An 18,663-nucleotide genomic window follows, 5' to 3' on the forward strand; every position below is an offset into this window, starting at 1 on the left:
AACTTTGGTTCCACTGTTCTCAAGAGTCTGTTCCGTTAGGCCACCGGGACAAGGTGCTAGGGGCCTTGGTCCCATCCAGCAAGAATGAAGGCGAGATAGACAACTTAACATATAGAAGTTATGTTCTTACCATAACGTTCCATGTTAGTTGTCTTCTTCTCGCCTTCTTTCTTCGTCCCTCCTTCCCCCTGGCCTGGACAGACCTAGAGGAGTTTGATTTTGACCTCTCTTTCTACCACCTCTTTGCTATAGGTATATGCTCTGCTGTGCATATTTTCCTAGATCAGGCTTTAGGTCACTTTTCCTCTTCCCCTTTGTTTATAGAGGTGGATTCTCTTTTTCCAGTTTTTCTGGTTATATTATTAGCTGGGCCTTGCTCACAAACGAGATCTGAGGTAATTCACGCCTAGCATTGTGGGATATAAGGGGAGCCTCGAGCCGGTGGAACCAACTCTCGAGCTTTAGAGTGGCGAGTCGGGCAGGTCGGCTCCGAACCCATCCAGCAAGAAAGAAGGCGAGAAGAAGACAACTAACATGGAACGTTATGGTAAGAACATAACTTCTATTTCTTCAGGCGCTAACTGGTCCACCCTTTGAACCTGCAGCTTCAGTCGATTTAAAATTCTTATCTTGGAAAACTGCTTTCCTGGTTGCAATTACTTCAGCTAGACGAGTATCTGAACTTCAAGCCCTTTGTACAAAACCCCCATACCTGGTCTTCCATAAGGACAGAGTTTCTCTCAGGACTAATCCTTCATTCTTGCCTAAGGTAGCCTCCGAGACCAATATCAATCAAACCATCAATTTGCCTGTTTTCTTCCCCAACTTTCAGAACAAAGGGGAATACAGACTGCACTTGTTGGATGTGCATAGACAATTGCGATTTTACTTGCACAGGACAGCTGCTTCTCGCAAATCGGAGCAGCTTTTCGTGTCTTTCGCTAAGCCGTCCTTAGGCAAGCCTATTATGAAAGTTACCTTAGCTAGATGGATATCCCACTGCATCTTACACGCGTATACAACTTCCGGTCGGCCAGAACCCTTGAGGGTTCATGCTCACTCTCCCCGTTCTATGGCTACCTCTGCAGCTTTTTGGTCAAGGGTCCCCTTAGATGACATCTGCTCAGCGGCTACTTGGGCCTCGTCTCATACATTCATTTCTCATTACAAGCTGGATCTAATATCCAGAGGTAGGGCAGCCTTTGGCTCCGCAGTGCTCCGGAATATCCTTCCTTGAGGACCTCCCAGGTTTTTTGGTAGCTGGGGACTTTGTCCCACAGGTTGATGATCAAATGAAGTTAACTACTTCAGATAAAGAAGTTATGTACTCACCATAACGTTCCATCTGAGTAGGTAACTTCATTTGTCAGCAACCGTCACCCCCCTCCTTCCCCCTAGCCTGTTTCGTGGTCATTTAGAGTTTCTCTTTCGAGTATGTTTGACTGTTGTTGGTAGATAATATGGCAAACTCGATCTGAGGACTGGAGGGAGGTAGCAGGGCGTTATGGGTAAGGGGGAGGAGCTGAGAGCTCGGATCTTTAGCTTGGAAAGCTGCCGGCTCGGATCCGAGGTCGGATCCGATACCCACAGGTTGCTGACAAATGAAGTTACCTACTCAGATGGAACGTTATGGTGAGTACATATCTTCTTTTTTTGTTGGATTCCCCACATTAAAACCTTGTCTTTGCAGATAATCCATAGCTTCTTTTTTATTTTTTAACGTATACCTTACTAATCATGTTTTCTACATTCCCAATTATTTTCTTGTGTTTTATATTGTGAAATTTTCCATATGAAAATACCTTTGCCCTTATTTCTCTTTAAATATCTTTGGAGCTGCTTTTTTTGCATTGACTAGTTTGGCTTTCTCCTTTGCATAAATATTGTGCAATACCAGATCTCTTTTTCTTTCCCATATCCATCTTTCATAGGATCATAGGAGGTTACTAGGCTATTGGCCCTGAGGCCCTTATAAGCCTAGCCAACAGTTTAGCCCATGTTTAGACAAGTCAGCACCCAAAGCTCCTGTCCAGCAGGGACACAGGTGGAATCCCAGGGGTGTATTTTCTGTTTCCCAAAATCTCTGGGTTTGCTGTTTATTTTCGCACTTCCACTATTGCTTCTTTTCCAGGTGGCTCTAAGTTTGTTTGTCCATCTATTATTATTTATGAGTCTTTTGTATTAATGAATGCAAATGTTTATTTGTAGCTTTTAACAGTTTTTCATGTGCATACATTTTTCTTTTCTACTAATTTCTCTCTTTATCTTTCTGCATATACTTTGTCTGGAAATTATGGTCTTCTCGCATTTATAAAGATGCATAATTTCATTCTTCTCAACAGACCACTTTGTCATCCTTATACCACTTTTTTGGCAGTTTTTGTGGATTTTGTAGGTGCTTCCTTCTGCCACAGGGGAGGCATCCTCATCCTGAGCCTGGCCTAATGCTGTAGTAGGAATGTTTTATATCCTGAAGATTCTACATTGCCTTTTTTTGCAACCCTAGCATCAGTAAGTATTCTAGGTGTAGGCACTTTTTTATACTAAGTCCTGTGCACCCAGTCCTCTTTTTTTCTTTTCTAACCTACATTTCTCTATCATATATGCTACATAAAATACATTATGTATATCAGTAACATCTTGGTGAGATTTTGTAAAAACAGTGTCTACCACATGAAAGTACTCATCAAGACTTGAGGATGAATGCATTTCCACCATTACTGTGATACTACCATCCTTTTCTTGCTGATTTCTCCTCTCCATTGGGATACCCACTGATTTCTTCTCCCCATTTGGATCCTTCAGTGGTATGTACAGAGAGCAAGGGTTCCAGAGAGCATGGAGCCTGGGAGTCATCATACTTGTGACAGATGGTCAATTACCCTACCTATTTCTGCAACGCTTGTGTTGCATCATCTCCCCTTTTGTTAAACCTGAGAGGTCTTGAAAGGCTCCTGGTCTCTGCCAGAGTATTTTCATGCACTGTTTTTCCCCATCCTCTCCCTCTGATTTCAGACAGTTGGCTGTGGACTGCTTCATTCTATCCCCATGGCCAGCCCTAGTAGCAGCCCCCAGGTTCATTCCAAAATTCAGGTTTCCTCTCTGCCATTGAGCTGGGTTGCAGAAAGCAATTCTTAACAATGGTGAAAAAATAAATTGCTGGTTAAGCAGTGACTTCAGCATACCAAGTAGGTCAGAAATGGGCAACCTAGGTAGGTCAGGCTGTTCCTTGTCTGCTGCATAAAGTCTGCATTTCTATTTTTGAGTGCTAAGCAAACGTTAAGATAGTCTCTTTGTTTCTTTGAGGTGCTGGTCTTTGGACTTTGTACATAGTCATGAAAAGATTGCTTAATGTTATGCCTCAAATAAATTATAACAATATAAGAATTATTAAACAAACATATCATAATGCTCTATTGTCAGTGGTGTCTAGACAATGAACATGAAAGACTCCTGACATTAGGTATACCACCATTTAATAAGTTACAATATCAACTATAGCACAGCGTATCATTTTAAAAAGTGTTTAATTAACCAATTATGCTTACTACAGATATGGAGAGAGCTGGATAATCGAATTACAGATGCAGCCAATGAGTCAAAAGACAATGTAAAGTATCTCTACACTCTTGAAAAAGTGTGCCAACCTCTTTACGACAGTGATCCAGTAAGTATTTTAAAACTGGAAGTCTTTTTTTCTTTCAAAAAAGATACATATTGTGAATAGTATGAGAATACTTCATTCAGCTAGCAAATAACATTGTTAAATATAGCATGATAATAAAAAGGGAGACACTATTTATTTTGTTTGCCAATGGAGTTTGTGTGTGTGTATACACTATCATCTAACTATATATATGTATGCGTTTGTGTGTGTGTGTGTGTGTGTGTGTGTGTGTGTGTGTGTGTGTATACATATATATATATATATATATATATATATATATATATATATATATATATATATATATATGCATAGAGAGTGAGTGATATACACACACACACACACACACACATATATATATATATATATATATATATATATATATATATATATATATATATATATATATATGGTTCCACTTCAGAATCTCGAATTTCTGATAACTCGAACTTCTTATGGTCGAGACCATATGATCAAGTTTTCAGAAACTCAAAATTGTGAAGTGTTAAAAAAAAAAAATTATTTTATTTGAAAATAATTTTTTTTACAGGGGGGCAAGTCCCCCTGCACCCTCCATACTTAAATATACCATCTCCGTTATCGCACTATAGCGAGGAAATGGGAAATCTCCCGTTCTATGCTTCTGCATACAGCGCAGAACAAGAGATTTCTCTTTTCCCCACTGTAGCATGATCTCAAAGTTGGTATATTTAAGTGGGAGGGGTGTGGGGCGTGCAGGGGGGCAAGAACGATGTGCTTTACTTTTTTTTTTTGTCATTTCACTTTGGAATTTCGAGTTTCTGAAAACTCGATCATATGGTACCAACTACATGAAGTTTGAGTTTTCAGTAATTTGAGATTCTGAAGGGAAACCACACACACACACACACACACATATATATATATATATATATATATATATATATATATATATATATATATATAGCTGTGTGTGTGTGTGTGTGTTTTTATATATATATAGTTGTTAAATCTCGCCGTTTATTCTCACTGATGGGTTCGGAGCCGATCCTCAGCTCCAACACGGCCGATAGCAAGCTCAAGGTTTGCCAGTAGCTCGAGACCAAGCCCCTTATCCCACAATGCACTGCTGGAATTACCTCAGATCCAGTTTGCGGCGGCAAGAGAGATCTCGGTGATCCAGCTAGCTCGAACCATTTTAGAGAAAAAATTAACAGCAAGTCTATAAAAAGTTTTCTTTTTTGTTCAAAATAATATAGTGTGTGTTAGTTCTATTATATTTACTCTCTAGTTAAATACTTAGATAGTATAAATAGTTTAAAAGTTAGGGCCTTGTTGGCTTCTTAGTTGTGTGGGCCTTTAGCCTTTTTTCTCTACTAAATCCTTATAATAGTCAGGCTTTTTTCTGTGGTCCTCTTAGCCCTATATTGTATCTATATTGTGTATATATAATACTGTTGTAGATAGTGCCCGGACTGGGCTTAGTTGTTGTGGATCTAATTTACTGTTCTTTCCTTTAAAATGTTGAATGATAAGGAGAAATCCCATCCCAAATCAGGATTCAAAAAATGCCCAGATTGTGGGCAGAAAATGTCTGTCACTGACGGACACATTCAATGTGTCTACTGTCTGGGGGCTAAACACCTCCAAGACACATGTAGTATTTGCCACTCCTTCTATTCAAGAGTCCTCTTGGAGAGAAGAAGAAAACTTATAGACAGGGGATTGCTACAGCAATCTTTTTAAGAAGTTTTGAGTCGCCACGAGGGTGCTAGTACAGCCTCTAAATCCTCAAGTCTTCAGATAAGGTCTCAAAAAAGGCTAAGATTTCAGAAGGAGGGTCATCGGTTCCACAGTCATCGGAACCGAGTGTACCTTTGATTCGGAGCCAGTTCTCAGTTTTGGAGCCGGTCTCTGAAGTTCCTTCTTCACCTCTGCTCCAGTCAGCACCTTCAGTGTATTCAGCTAAATCTTCAGTCATCCTTTCAGATTGGGACATGGATCGGCTAGTACAAAAGCTTTTACAGGCACCAGGACTTGCCAAATTGTTGTCGGCCCCGACCAGCTCATCGGTACCGAAGACCATGGAACCGGATTTGTCTACTCCTCCTCCAAGCTGTACTAGACTCTCGGAGCCGAAGGAAATTGAACCGATGGTGGTCGAACCCTTGGAGTCGATACCTGCACCGGTGTTATCTGCTCCATCTACTCGGATGTCCTCTGCCCCGACCGAGGGCTCTAGGAGCCAACGCTCTCCAGTTGGGTCCGGGGAGGATAGTCGCACCGACTTGTCGGTGCCGACTCTTCCTCTCGGGGCTTCGGCTCGGATGAGCTTGGCTCCTACCTCGGGCTCGGAGCCCAGGGTTTCAGTGCGGGAGGATCGGATGGTACTATTGGGTCCGTCCACTCCTTCTCATCGGAGCCATGGTGCCTTCGATGCTATGAGGAGAGTTTTGTCTCCAAAGACAACGTCAGCATCGGTTCAGCTTTCCCTCTCCCCTCAAGCTCCTGTGTCTGCTTCTTCATCTACTGATCCCTCTAAGCGTAGAGACCCTGAGCCTCAAGTACCCCCACAGGGCATCCCCTGCTCTTCTGAGACCTCCACAGATCCCCCCACTGAGGAGGTGCCCAGGAAGAGACTGTGCAAGAGGAGGCACTTAGACTCCCCACAGGAGTCTTTGACATCTGACACGGACTTAGATGAGTTAGAAGGATCCCCTCGATCCCCCCTCTGAGGATATCTCCTTTGCAGAGATACTAGAGATTCTTAGTCAGAGGGGCGATTGGCAGTCCAAGACCCCTTCTGAGGATGAGTCTGTGCTCTTGAAGGCTTTTGGGTCTCAACCTTCCACTTCTTGGGTGTCTCCGCCTTACGACGAGCTCATGAAACTGATCTCTCATAAGGCGTGGGAGTCATGGAACCTGTCCCTCGCAGACCCAATAAATTCATATCTGCCCCAGTGGACAAGCTATTTTTGACAAAAGGAGTGCCTGTTGATGCCATGGTGGTAGCTGCAGCCACCAAAAAGGAAGTATCTGAGACATCCTCTTCTATCCATCCCACTAACAGAGATTTTAGGGTTATGGATAGATATGGGAAGCGCATGTTTAGTTCATCGACTTTTTCTCTGCGATCACTGAACTACTTAACCCATTTTACAAGACTACAGAGAGACCTCTTGAAAGAGCTAGGAGATACTCTGCAGGGTACCGTAGCTGCAGGAGTGGCCGACAAAGTCAACGCCCAGCTCGCTACCCTAAACTCAGTGGTGAACTTGTCCATGCGTCTCATATCCTATGCAGCTGATGGTTCGAGTAGAGCCGCTAGTTCGGGCATTGCTCTTCGAAGACAAGCCTGGATGCGTCTCTGTTCCTTTGCGGAACCCTTTCAGTCTTCCTTAATTAATACCCCATTCGACGGCTCATGACTGTTTGGGCCCAAAGTAAAGGAAACTTTACCCAGGTGTGAGCAGGAAGGCAAGACCTTATCTGCCGTTGGGGTCCGGTTTTCGACCCCTTCTCGGCCCTACCCCAAGGGCCCTAGGGGAGGAAAAATGTGGCTGCAAAAAACTCAGGCAGCCTTTCAGGACACATGTGGAGAAACCCCTTCTAGAGGCAGAGGAGGGGGTTATAACGGAAGACGCCGCCACCGTGGCATAGGGGGTTCGCAATAACAGGGTGACAGGGGGTCAGTTCTCCAGTCAGTCCTACCAGCGCCCCTGAAAGGGGGCCCGACTGTTTGGCTGTGGAGGCAGTCGGGGGTCGCTTGTCTTTGTACCAAGAAGCCTGGCTATACATAACATTGGATACTTGGGTAGAAAGCATCATTTCCGGAGGATATTTCATACCATTCTTTACCCCTCCTATTCCTATAAAGAAAATCCCAGATGTTCCACCCAATCTCAGGGAACAAGCAATCGTAGAGGTCCGCAGATTGCTAGAAAAAAAGAGTCATCCAACCAGTCCCAGCAGACCAAGTCGGATTCGGAACTTACTCAAGATTCTTTTTGGTACCAAAAAAACAGGGGACTGGAGACCTATCTTTGACCTCAACAGACTCAACCGGTTCGTAAAGAAAGAGAAGTTCCGAATGGTCACGCTTCAGTCCATTCTTCCCTTCTTAGGGAAAGGCGATTGGATGTGCTCCATAGATCTCAAGGACGCGTACTGTCATATAAAGATGAACAGACGGTCCAGAGATCATCTGCGCTTCCGGCTGGGAGCCAATCATTACCAGTTTCGAGCCCTACCCTTTGGTCTCACTACAGCCCCCAGAGTGTTCACCAAATGCATGGCAGTGGTCATGGCTCACCTGAGACGTCTAGGATTCCAGGTGTTTCCATACCTAGACGATTGGCTCCTCACCGTTCCCACCAGGTATCAACTGACTCAGGCAACACAATACACTCTGACACTCTGCCATCAGTTAGGCATTACAATCAACTTTGAAAAGTCTGCCTTATCGCCATCGCAGCATACCGTTTTTATAGGAGCGGAGTTAGATACCTCAACTACCACTCTACGTCTTCCTATCGAAAGAGTCTCCCTTCTCCGCCAAAACTTCAGCTCACTGGTGTCAAAGAACAAAGCTACAGCAGCGGAGGTATTGAAAGTACTAGGTTTGATGGCGGCAGCAATCCTGGCTATACTACTCGCAAGGATGCATATGTGAATTCTTCAATGGCTCCTCTTTGCTCAGTGGTCTTACCAGAAACTACCGATGCACCACAGGATTCTTATCACAGATTCGTGCAGGAGAGACCTTCGGTGGTAGTTGACGTCTCTTCATGTCACAGTTGGAAGACCCTTTGTGCCACCCCCCCCCCCCAGTAGCCACTGTGACCACGGGCGCTTCCCTGTTAGGGTGGGGGGGGGGCATTTTCAGGGAAAGACTGCCCAAGGCACATGGACAGATTAAGAATCACATCTGCACATCAATGTTCTAGAGTTGAGAGCGGTACTTCTGGCGGTGCAGTACTTTCAGGACTCTCTTCCTCTAGGGACGATTGCAATTCAGACAACATGTCAGTAGTCTGGTACTTGAACAAGCAGGGTGGAACCAAGTCTTACCCCTTTGTTGAGAAGCCCTCAGGGTCTGGCAGTGGGCTGTGTCATCCCAACGTTTTCTGTTAACAACGCACATCCCGGGGAAATCCAACGTGATAGCGGACAAGCTAAGCAGGGCAATATTACTCCCTCATGAGTGGTCTCTCAAACAACAGGTTGCCGAGTTGATTTTCCGCAAATGGGGCCAGCCTTGCTGCGACCTTTTTGCCAGCCACATCAATTCAAAATGCAGAAGCTACTTTGCCCTAATACCACCTCCCGGTCATCCCCCGAGAGATGCAATTCTACACGATTGGCCCCCGGGTCTCCTTTATGCATTTCCACCCTTCCCATTAATACCCAGATTTTTACAGAAAGCAAAATCGCTGGGAAAGACTGTTATACTCATAGCCCCTTACTGGCCTCAACAGATTTGGTTTCCGTTTCTCCACCATCATCTGTTGGAAGATCCATGGATCCTGGACCCAGTTCCGGACCTTCTGACTCACCCGTCCGGGGATCTTCATCCTTCTCTGCAGTCTCTGAAACTGACTGCTTGGCTAATCCACTTCCCCTAATTGCCAGGCTTTATTCAATTTCAGAAGATACAAGACAGATTCTCTTATCTTCTCACAAGCCATCTACTAGGAAATTATATGGCAGTAAATGGAAAAGCTGCTCAATTTTTGCCAACGCACATAACATTGACTCTTTCCAAGCTCCGCTATCTTCGATTTTAGAATTCCTAACAAAAATTTTTAAGAAAGGTGCAGCAGCTGCTACAGTTCGTGTTCAGTTAGCTGCTATCTCAAATTTTCACTTTGGTCTTGTTGGCTCAAATATTATGAGCCATAAATTATCTAAAACCTTCCTTAAAGGCGTTTTTCATATGAGACCTCTGATCAAAATTCCCTTTTCTCCCTGGGATTTAAACTTTATGCTGTCTCAAATTATTCTTCCCCCTTTTGAACCAGCATCTTCTTGTGATTTCAAATTTTTATCTTGGAAAAAATTTTTCTTGTGGCCATTATGTCTGCCCGCAGAGTGTCAGAACTTCAAGCATTATCTATCAGACAACCCTATATGATCTTCCATGCTGATAGAGTATCTCTCAGAAAAAAACCCTCATTTTTACCTAAAGTCAGTTCTGAATCAAATATCAATTAGGTAATTGAACTGCCAGTCTTTTTCTCCGACCACGCTACCAAATTGGAATATATGTTGCACAAACTTGATGTTCACAGACAGCTCAGATTTTATCTTGACAAAACTAAAGATATTAAGAAATCAGACCAACTTTTTGTATCCTTCTCACAAGCAAGAAAAGGCAATCCAGTGGCTAAAAAAACTTTATCTAAATGGTTATCCGATTGTATATCCTTTGTTTATAAGAATGCCAGCATGCCTTTAACACACAAACCGAATGCTCATTCTACCAGAGCTGTATCTACCTCTTCTGCTTTTCAAGCCAAATTGCCCCTTGACAATATTTGTGCTGCAGCCACTTGGTCTAAGCCTCATACCTTTATCACACATTACAAAGCAGATAGGGCTTCAAGGGACAGGTCTTCCTTTGGTTCTATGGTACTGAAGAACATACTCCCATGAGCCACACAAGGTTGAGGGTGCTAGGGATGCTACCCATCAGTGAGAATAAATGGTGAGATTTAACAACTTCACATATAGAAGTTATGTACTTACCATAACGTTCCATGTGAGTTGTTTATCACGTCTTTATTCTCACGTCCCTCCTTCCTTCCCCCTCCAGGCTGTCTGTTGACTTAGAGGCTAGTACCTTCCTGGTTATTCAATATTTCTTCTTCCCCTTTTGGTAGTGTTCTTCTTAGATATATATATAAGAGGGTATGTATATGTTGTATATTTGTATTTATATGTATATACTGTTATTCGCAGCAAACAAGATCATTTATATGTATATACTGTTATTCGCAGCAAACAAGATCTGTGGTAATTCCAGCAGTGCATTGTGGGATAAGGGGCTTGGTCTCGAGCTACTGGCAAACCTTGAGCTTGCTATCGGCCGTGTAGGAGCCGAGGATCGGCTCCGAACCCATCAGTGAGAATTAAGGCGAGATAAACAACTCACATGGAACGTTATGGTAAGTACATAACTTATATATACACATATCTATATATATATATATATATATATATATATATATATATATATAGCAGTGGTGGTGCAACGGTAGCGTTGTCGCCTCACAGCAAGAGGTTCTCCCGTTCGATTCTTGGCTGGAGCGCCTTCTGTGTGGAGTCTGCATGTCCTCCCCGCGGTCGAGTTGCATTCCAAAGACATGCGTGAATGGGCGTGCCTTCATTGAAGGCTGGGCGTCGAGCTGGCACCTCGGCACCGTAAAAATCTACTGCCAATAATTAGCGGACCCGGAGTTCCGCTGTGGCGACCCCTAACCAGGAAAAGCCAAAAGAAGAAGATATACATATATATATATATATATATATATATATATCTTCTTCTTTCGGCTTTTTCCCGGTTAGGGGTCGCCACAGCGGATCACCTGTCCGCACATTGAATGGCAGTGGAGTTTTACGGTGTCGAGTTGCCAGCCCGGCACCCAACCTTCCACAGAAGGCACACTCACACGCACACCTAGGGCCAATTTAGAGTGTCCAATCCACCTGCAGCATGTCTTTGGGATGTGGGAGGAAACCGAGCACCGGAGGAAACCCACGACCACAGGGAGGACATGCAGACTCAAGACAGAAGGCACCCCAGCCGAGGATCGAACCGAGAACCTCTTGCTGTGAGGCAATGCTAACCACTGCACCACCGTGGCCGCCCTATATATATATATAAATATATATACACATATATAAATAAATATATATACATATATATATACATATAAATATACATATATATATATATATATATATATATATATATATATATATATATATTTAGATATATATATTTAGATATATATATATATATATATATATATATATATATATATATATATATATTCAACAAAAATAAGTAGACTTTGTGGATATATCGGTGGTCTTACAACAAAGAGAAATATGTAGAAAATATATATGCAAAGAGCACTGAACCATGGCTAGATAAAATACTAGTTTAGTCAAATAGAAATAATGGTGAGCACTTTCGCAGTCAAGATGCTTCCTCCGACAGTTTAAACTGACCAATTCAAACATTTAAATACACTCTCTCCATAATGACATCACATCAATTCAACATTTAAAGATACAGCATCAAAAATGTATACATCAAAAATATATATATATAAATACAAAAAAACAACAACTCATGAACAGTCCCTATCTGACCATAAATATGATAAATACATATTCTTAAAATTCTTACATTCGTTCATAAAAAATGTGTATTCATAAAAATACTTTCATAAAAATTTTCATAAAAATAATACAACATCTCTCATCTATGTAAAGGTCTGTTGGCTAATATGGGTTGAATGGATAGCTTATCATTAAGTCCTTTACCCATATTCGCCCTCATTCTAATAATCCATTTGAGCCCACTATTCTCAGCCCTATTCCTAACAGGGCCTTGTCTAGCATTAAATGATACCATCTCTATAACCATAAATCTGAACTCATGTTCTGTACCCATAGTCATAACATGTTGTGCCAATGCATTGGTGTCAGCATGTCTAGATATGTCATAGAGGTGTTCCCTAATCTGATCCCGTAGCCTGCGTGTGGTCATGCCTATATAGAGCGAAAACCCAACTAAGCAATAACCTAGATATACCAAATTAGTGGAATTACAGTCTGCTCTCAAGCGAAAACTCAATTGTTTTCCCTGTGTCTGGATGATGGAATCCCCCTGAAGTATCAAGGTATCTGCAGAAATTACATTCTTTACATGGTAGAGTACGATAACCAGACCCTAGAGGTACCTTCCCCTTGGCTCAGTTTAGGGCCACAGAGGATTCTTTTGTGAGATTTCTCATTTTTAAAAAGTGTAGTGTGGAACATCACCCACCATTTGTCTTATGCATTGTTGATAAATTCCACAAACTGGGTGAAACTGGACATATCCTCCACCCAAAGAAAGAAGAGGTCATCCACAAATCTGCGAAAGAATGTTATAGGAAAACCCATGTCTCCCTTCAGCACAAACTCCTTTTCCCAAGTGGCCATTACCAGGTTGGCGTAGCTATTGGCACAGGATGTGCCCATAGCCACGCCAGCTCATTGCCTAAACAGCTCATCCTCAAAAAGGAACAAATTATTCTCCAGAACCATTTCTAACAGGAAACATATTAAGTCAATTTTACTTGCATCATACGTACCATCATCAGTTAAATGTCGTTTAAGCATATCTATCCTTTGACAATTGGGGATAACTGTAAACAATGAATGCTGAATTGATGTGATGTCATTATGTGGAGAGTGTATTTAAATATTTGAATTGGTTAGTTTAAACTGTCTGAGAAAGCAGCTTGCCTGCGAAAGCGCTCAGCATTGTTTCTATTTGATTAAACTAGTATTTTATCTAGCCGTGGTTCAGTGCTCTTTGCATATATATTTTCTACATATATACATATATATCTATATGGGTTCACTTTAGAATCTCGAAATACTGAAATGTCGAATTTCAGTATCTCGAGACCAAAATGTCGAATCTGTATTTGCACGAAACTACAGAATATCGAATCCGGAAATGTCGAACCCGCGGTACTGATGGCGCGATAGGTAAGTGTTATGTTTTTTAAGGGTTTTGGGGAGGGTTTGTGTGTTTGTGAGTGTGTTGAGGAGTTTTAGGTGTGGGTTAGGGTGGGTAGATAAGAGTGTGAGTGTGTCAGTGTTGAGAGTGGTGGTGCTTGTATGTATATGATGTGTGTTTCTGAAAGGAAGGTGTAGAATGTGTGGTGGTGGGTTTTTTGTCTTTTGGTGTTTAGTGCGACCACGGAGTTAGTATATATAAGTAGCAGGGGTGTGGGGGGTGCAGCCTTCTCACATAGGGGGTGCAGGGGGGCTTACCCCCCTTCTTATAATAAGGGTTGGTGTGTGTGTTTGTTTTGTTGTGTTCATGTGTGTTGTTTTGCTTTGTTGTAGTGTCGGGAGGTGGGTGTATTTGTGTTTGTATGTGGGGTGTATTGTGTTGTTGACATTCGCAGTTTTGAATTTCGTAGTTTTGATTTTCGGGTTTGTGAGTTTTCAGCTTTTTAGACTTAAGATACTGAAATTCGATATTTCAGTATTTCGAGATTATAAAGTGAATCCATCTATATATATATATATATATATATATATATATATATATATATATATATATGTGTGTGTGTGTGTGTGTGTGTGTGTGTGTGTGTGTGTGTGTGTGTGTGTGTGTGTGTGTGTGTGTGTGTGTGTGTGTGTGTGTGTGTGTATATGTATGTATATTAAAAGGAGATGGAGAGGAAAAAAAATATGTGTGTGTGTGTGTGTGTGTGTGTGTGTGTGTGTGTGTGTGTGCGTGTGTGTGTATGAATGATTGTAGTAGTTTTGAAATGTCAAACTGCCAAACACATCCATCGACCACATTCACTTTCTCCTGTTTTTGTGTATGGAGTCAGGGTGTCAGTTCAGTAATAACAAATGTCTAATACATAACATCAGCACAAACATTTCCCCCATTCACATTACTGTAAACCCTAAACATTGAACCTACAAAATACCACAAAAAAATGAAGCAATTTTATTTTACAATCTTTAAAACCAAAACCATTCTGTAACACTAAGACCTAATTTGTTTGACTAGAGGTAGTGTTACATGAAGAGTTTTTCTAAGATAAGGTGTAAAGTTAGGGTTAGGGCTAAGGCTAAGGTTAGCATAGGATCATAGGAGGTTACTAGGCTACTGGCCCTGGGGCCCTTCCAAGCCTAGCCAAGAGTTTATCCCCAAAAAGAAACCTCAATCAGCACCTGTCTACCCTGTCAGTAAGGGACACAGGTGGAAGCTGTGGGACAAATCTGTGGTTTCCATTCCACTCATCAAGGTTGGGGTCAGCAAAGTGCTCTGTTTGACATGTATGGGAAGTCTGTTCCAGGGACGGGGCAGCCTCTGGAGACAAACCTGTCTCCCCAGCAGGTTTTGTTGATGTCACATATTAGATTCAGGCCTTTTGAGTGGGTAGTGCATGAGGAGTTAAACTTATGGATATGGAGCATCTCTAGTAGGGCAGGGTCCGAGATTGCCTCATAGGTGAGACACAGCTCACCCTTGAGCAATCTGTACGATACCGAGTAGAGTGATAGTGATTTGAGCCTGTCTGCATAGGACAGCTGTTGGAGACCATGGATTCTCTTTGTGAGGTATTTCAGTGGCCTTTCCAGTTGGTGCAGATGTTTGGAGCGGTACATTCCAAACGAGGTGTTATACTCAATTATTGGTCTAATGAGGGAGGGGTATAGAGAGGTAATAACCTTTTTTTTTTCTGGATGCAATCCCTTTACTTATGAGATGAACCAAGTAAAAGGCTTTTCTGACCACTGCCGCTATATGATGGTCGAATATGTGGTTGTTATCAACCTGATTGACCAGGTCTGTCACCACAGGTTGTGTGCTTGGGGGTAGCTGTTGATGTGTAATCAGCAGGTGTCATGTTTTTGCAGAATAGTATGATGATATATTTTTTTACATTTAGCTTGAGGTCATGACTTTGGAACCAGTCATTAGTTGCTGTGAGACCCTCTTGAAGTATGTTAACATCATCTGGGGAGTCAGTGACAGCACACAACTTACAGTCATCTGAAACTTGGTCAGCCACAGGCCTTTTGTCTTTGCCTGGACCTCTGAGAAATAGATGCTAAACAGTAGGGTCCCAGGACAGATCCCTGGAGAACTCCACTAGTGACAGGTCTGCTGTCGAAGGTGGAGGTGCCTATTTTGACTTTGAGGTTCCTGTCAGTGAGCCATTTGGCCACCCACCTGATGAGACAGGGATTTACGCCAAGTTGTGTTAGCTTTTCAATGATGCCCGAGTGGGGGATTGTGTCAAAGGCCTTGGCCACATCAAGGTAAGCTGAATGTACTGACTTTCCCTCATCCAGGGGCTTGGTGACAGTCTCAAAGAAGTCAACCAGGTTCAACAGGCAAGATCTGCCCTAGAATCCGAACTGGGTAGGGTCAAGTGCATGGAGATTGCCTATGTCCTTGTTTATGAGATCCATAATAATATGCTACATGGCTTTACAGATCAGACTTGTCAAGCTAATGGGGTGATAGTTTCCAGGGTCACTAGTGGCACCACCTTTGTGCAAGGGGATGACAATGTCATTTCTCCACTCTGCAGGAATGAAGCCAGTACTTAGGCTGTGGTTGAATAGAGTGAGTAATGGCAAAGGCATTTCATGCTGGAGATGGTGCAGAATACATCCTGGGATTCCATCAGGTCCCATGGAAGCTGTATTCTTTGCCTTGGATAGGGCCTGTAACACTTGATCTACGGAGATGTGAGGCACGGGACAAGTATCGGGGATGTCGAAAGGACCTTTGGTGGACAGAGGGGTGAAGTTTGCGCTGAACCTATCTGCTAGCAGGTTGGCTAAGTCAGCAGGATCAGTGTAAGTGATACTGTTAAGTACTAATTCAGAACAAACTTGAGCTTTGCCATGGAGGTTCCTGATGTAACTGAAGAAGACTTTATGGTTTCCCTTTGTTATGGAGGCTAGTTTTGATTCATAATTGGCCTTGGAGGTTTTCACTAGTGATCTAATTTGTTTGTTGAGGCTAAGTAGGGAGTTTTTCCAATTTGGAATTTGTTCCCTTTTACCCCTGGACAACAGCTTCTTCCTTTTGTTGTAAAGCCTGTTGATAGAGGATGTCCACCAAACAGGTTTGCGTTTCCTTGAGGAGTGGGTTTTAGTTCTGTTGGGTATGGCTGAGTCCATGCAGTTGTACAGATGCTTGTATACTGCATTGGCATACTGTTCAGCATAGTTGTCTGCATCCTCTGAAGGGGCGGTGGTGTGACGCCACCAATACCCTCCTTTATGAGGTTGTAGTCAGCTTTTGAGAAATTTTTTAGCTTGATTATGGTGGGGGGGGGGGTGGTTGTGTGGGAGAGAAACTTCGAATGAAACTGTCTGATGATGTTATCTCACCAGGGAAGAACATACTATGGGAGTGGTAGCGGTCACCCATGTTGGCAAGAACCAAGTCCAGAATGTTGTCTCCCCTTGTAGGGGATGAATTGAGCTGGTCTAGTATGTTAGAACTGATGAAGTCGAGGAATCGTTGAGAAAGTGCATCAATGCAAGAATAGTTCACCCATTCTATGGTGAGGTAGTTGAAGTCACCAAGGATCAGGGTGTTAGAGGGTACCTTGATGGAGTCAAGTAGATCCAGGTAAGAGGAGTGGGTATATTGAGTCATGGTGGGGGTGTCTATAGCTAGCTATAACTTGGGTGGGTGTCTTGACAACTGTCAGTTGTACCTGGAGTAGTTCCAGTTTTTCATGCTGGCAAACCAGTCTGGAGGTGTGCCTGTCCTTAATGAAGATAGAGACATCACCACCATTAGTCTTCCCGACCTCATTTTGGGGATGGAATGTGTGGAATGAGGTATAGCCTGGTAAGGCAGGGGTGCTGTCTGCAGCCCTGAGCCAAGTTGCTGTGACTGCACAGACATCAGCATCTTCCAGTGCAAGGAGTGCCTCCAATGAGTCCATTTTCAAGTTAAGGCTCCTAGCGTTAAGCAGCATGACCTTCAATTTGCTTTTTGACAGATCTTTTAAGTTGGAAGGTTTGTCTTTGGGACATTGCCTAAAAAAGGCACAATGGGGGAGGCGAGAGAATTGGCTAGGATCCGGAAACCCAGTGGTGACAGATAAAGGCCATCTTTGGCAAACCACTGAGGCCTTTCGACCATGTCATCCCAGTAAGAAAAATACTGGATACCCTTGGAATGACACCAGAAACTAAGCCAATTGTTAAAGTCAGTCATTTTTTGTTGGTATTAAGGTATCATTCTTGGTGAATGTAGGATACTGCTTAGGGCAAGGGTCATGCCTGCCTGGAACACGTACTCTGAGAATTCAATCATGTCTGTCTTCATATAGTCCAGGGAAGTACATCTCAAATCATTCACACCAACATGTACAATGACAGAGTCATACTTGTACTTGTTGTTCAGAGACTTACATGCTTGCGTAATGTGGCAGATTCTGGCACCAGACAGACAACTGACCTTGACCTTCTTCTTGTCGAGTCTGGTGAGGGGGGACATCGGTGTGTCTCACAACTGAGTCACCAATGACTAGTGTGTTTGGTTTATTGTTATGTCTTGTGGGCTGTGATGATTTATTGTTTTGCCTTATAGGCTGTGTTTTTGAGACACTGGTGTGTTGTCTGCTGTGTGTGATATGTTTGGTGTTGTGTGTGGAATGCTTGTGACTGTGTTTTGGAGGTGTCTGCTGTTTAGGTAAGTTTTTATTGAGGACCTTTGCATAGGTGTGTGTGTGTGTGTGTGTGTGTGTGTGTGTGTGTGTGTGTGTGTGTGTGTGTGTGTGTGTGTGTGTGTGTGTGTGTGTTGTGCTTGGCTGTGTGATGTGATTGGTGTGGTGTTTGTTCTGGCAATCTTGTCTTCGTCAAGATTACTGACTGTGGCATGAGAGAGCATGGACTCCAGGTTACTGCTGTACATGCATTTCTCGCAGGTGGAAGAATTATGGGCTAGGAGAAGAGGGTTGAAAGTAAACATGAGGCAAATTGATACACTGTCTCAGTATGTCCATGCTGACCAGGTTGCCAGGCGAAACTGATGGGAATTGTCCAGACATAGTGTTCCAAATGCTTGGGCGGACTTATGGAGAGAGGGGTTTGATAAGGGTTTGTCCACAAGAGTGTAGACCACAAGAACCTTCTTAAATGTACAGTAACTGGCTTGAAGCACAGGTGCTAAGACCAAAGCTAAAAATGTTTACAATAACAGATACATTTAATTAGGCTACTAACAAGCAGTA

At 42.8% G+C, this 18,663-nt stretch overlaps 1 protein-coding gene across 1 annotated transcript in view; it reads left to right on the forward strand.

The window, feature by feature from the left end:
- LOC122816787 (dynein axonemal heavy chain 8-like) overlaps positions 1–18,663 on the forward strand; it is a 9,517,065-nt gene that overhangs the window by 322,773 nt on the left and 9,175,629 nt on the right. The window contains 1 exon segment of the mRNA XM_044089814.1: positions 3,554–3,667. Coding sequence (XP_043945749.1) covers positions 3,554–3,667 — 114 coding nt within the window.

Source organism: Protopterus annectens, chromosome 1.part1, assembly GCF_019279795.1.
Source record: "Protopterus annectens isolate FY-2018-M chromosome 1.part1, PAN1.0, whole genome shotgun sequence".
Lineage (NCBI taxonomy): Eukaryota > Metazoa > Chordata > Ceratodontiformes > Protopteridae > Protopterus > Protopterus annectens.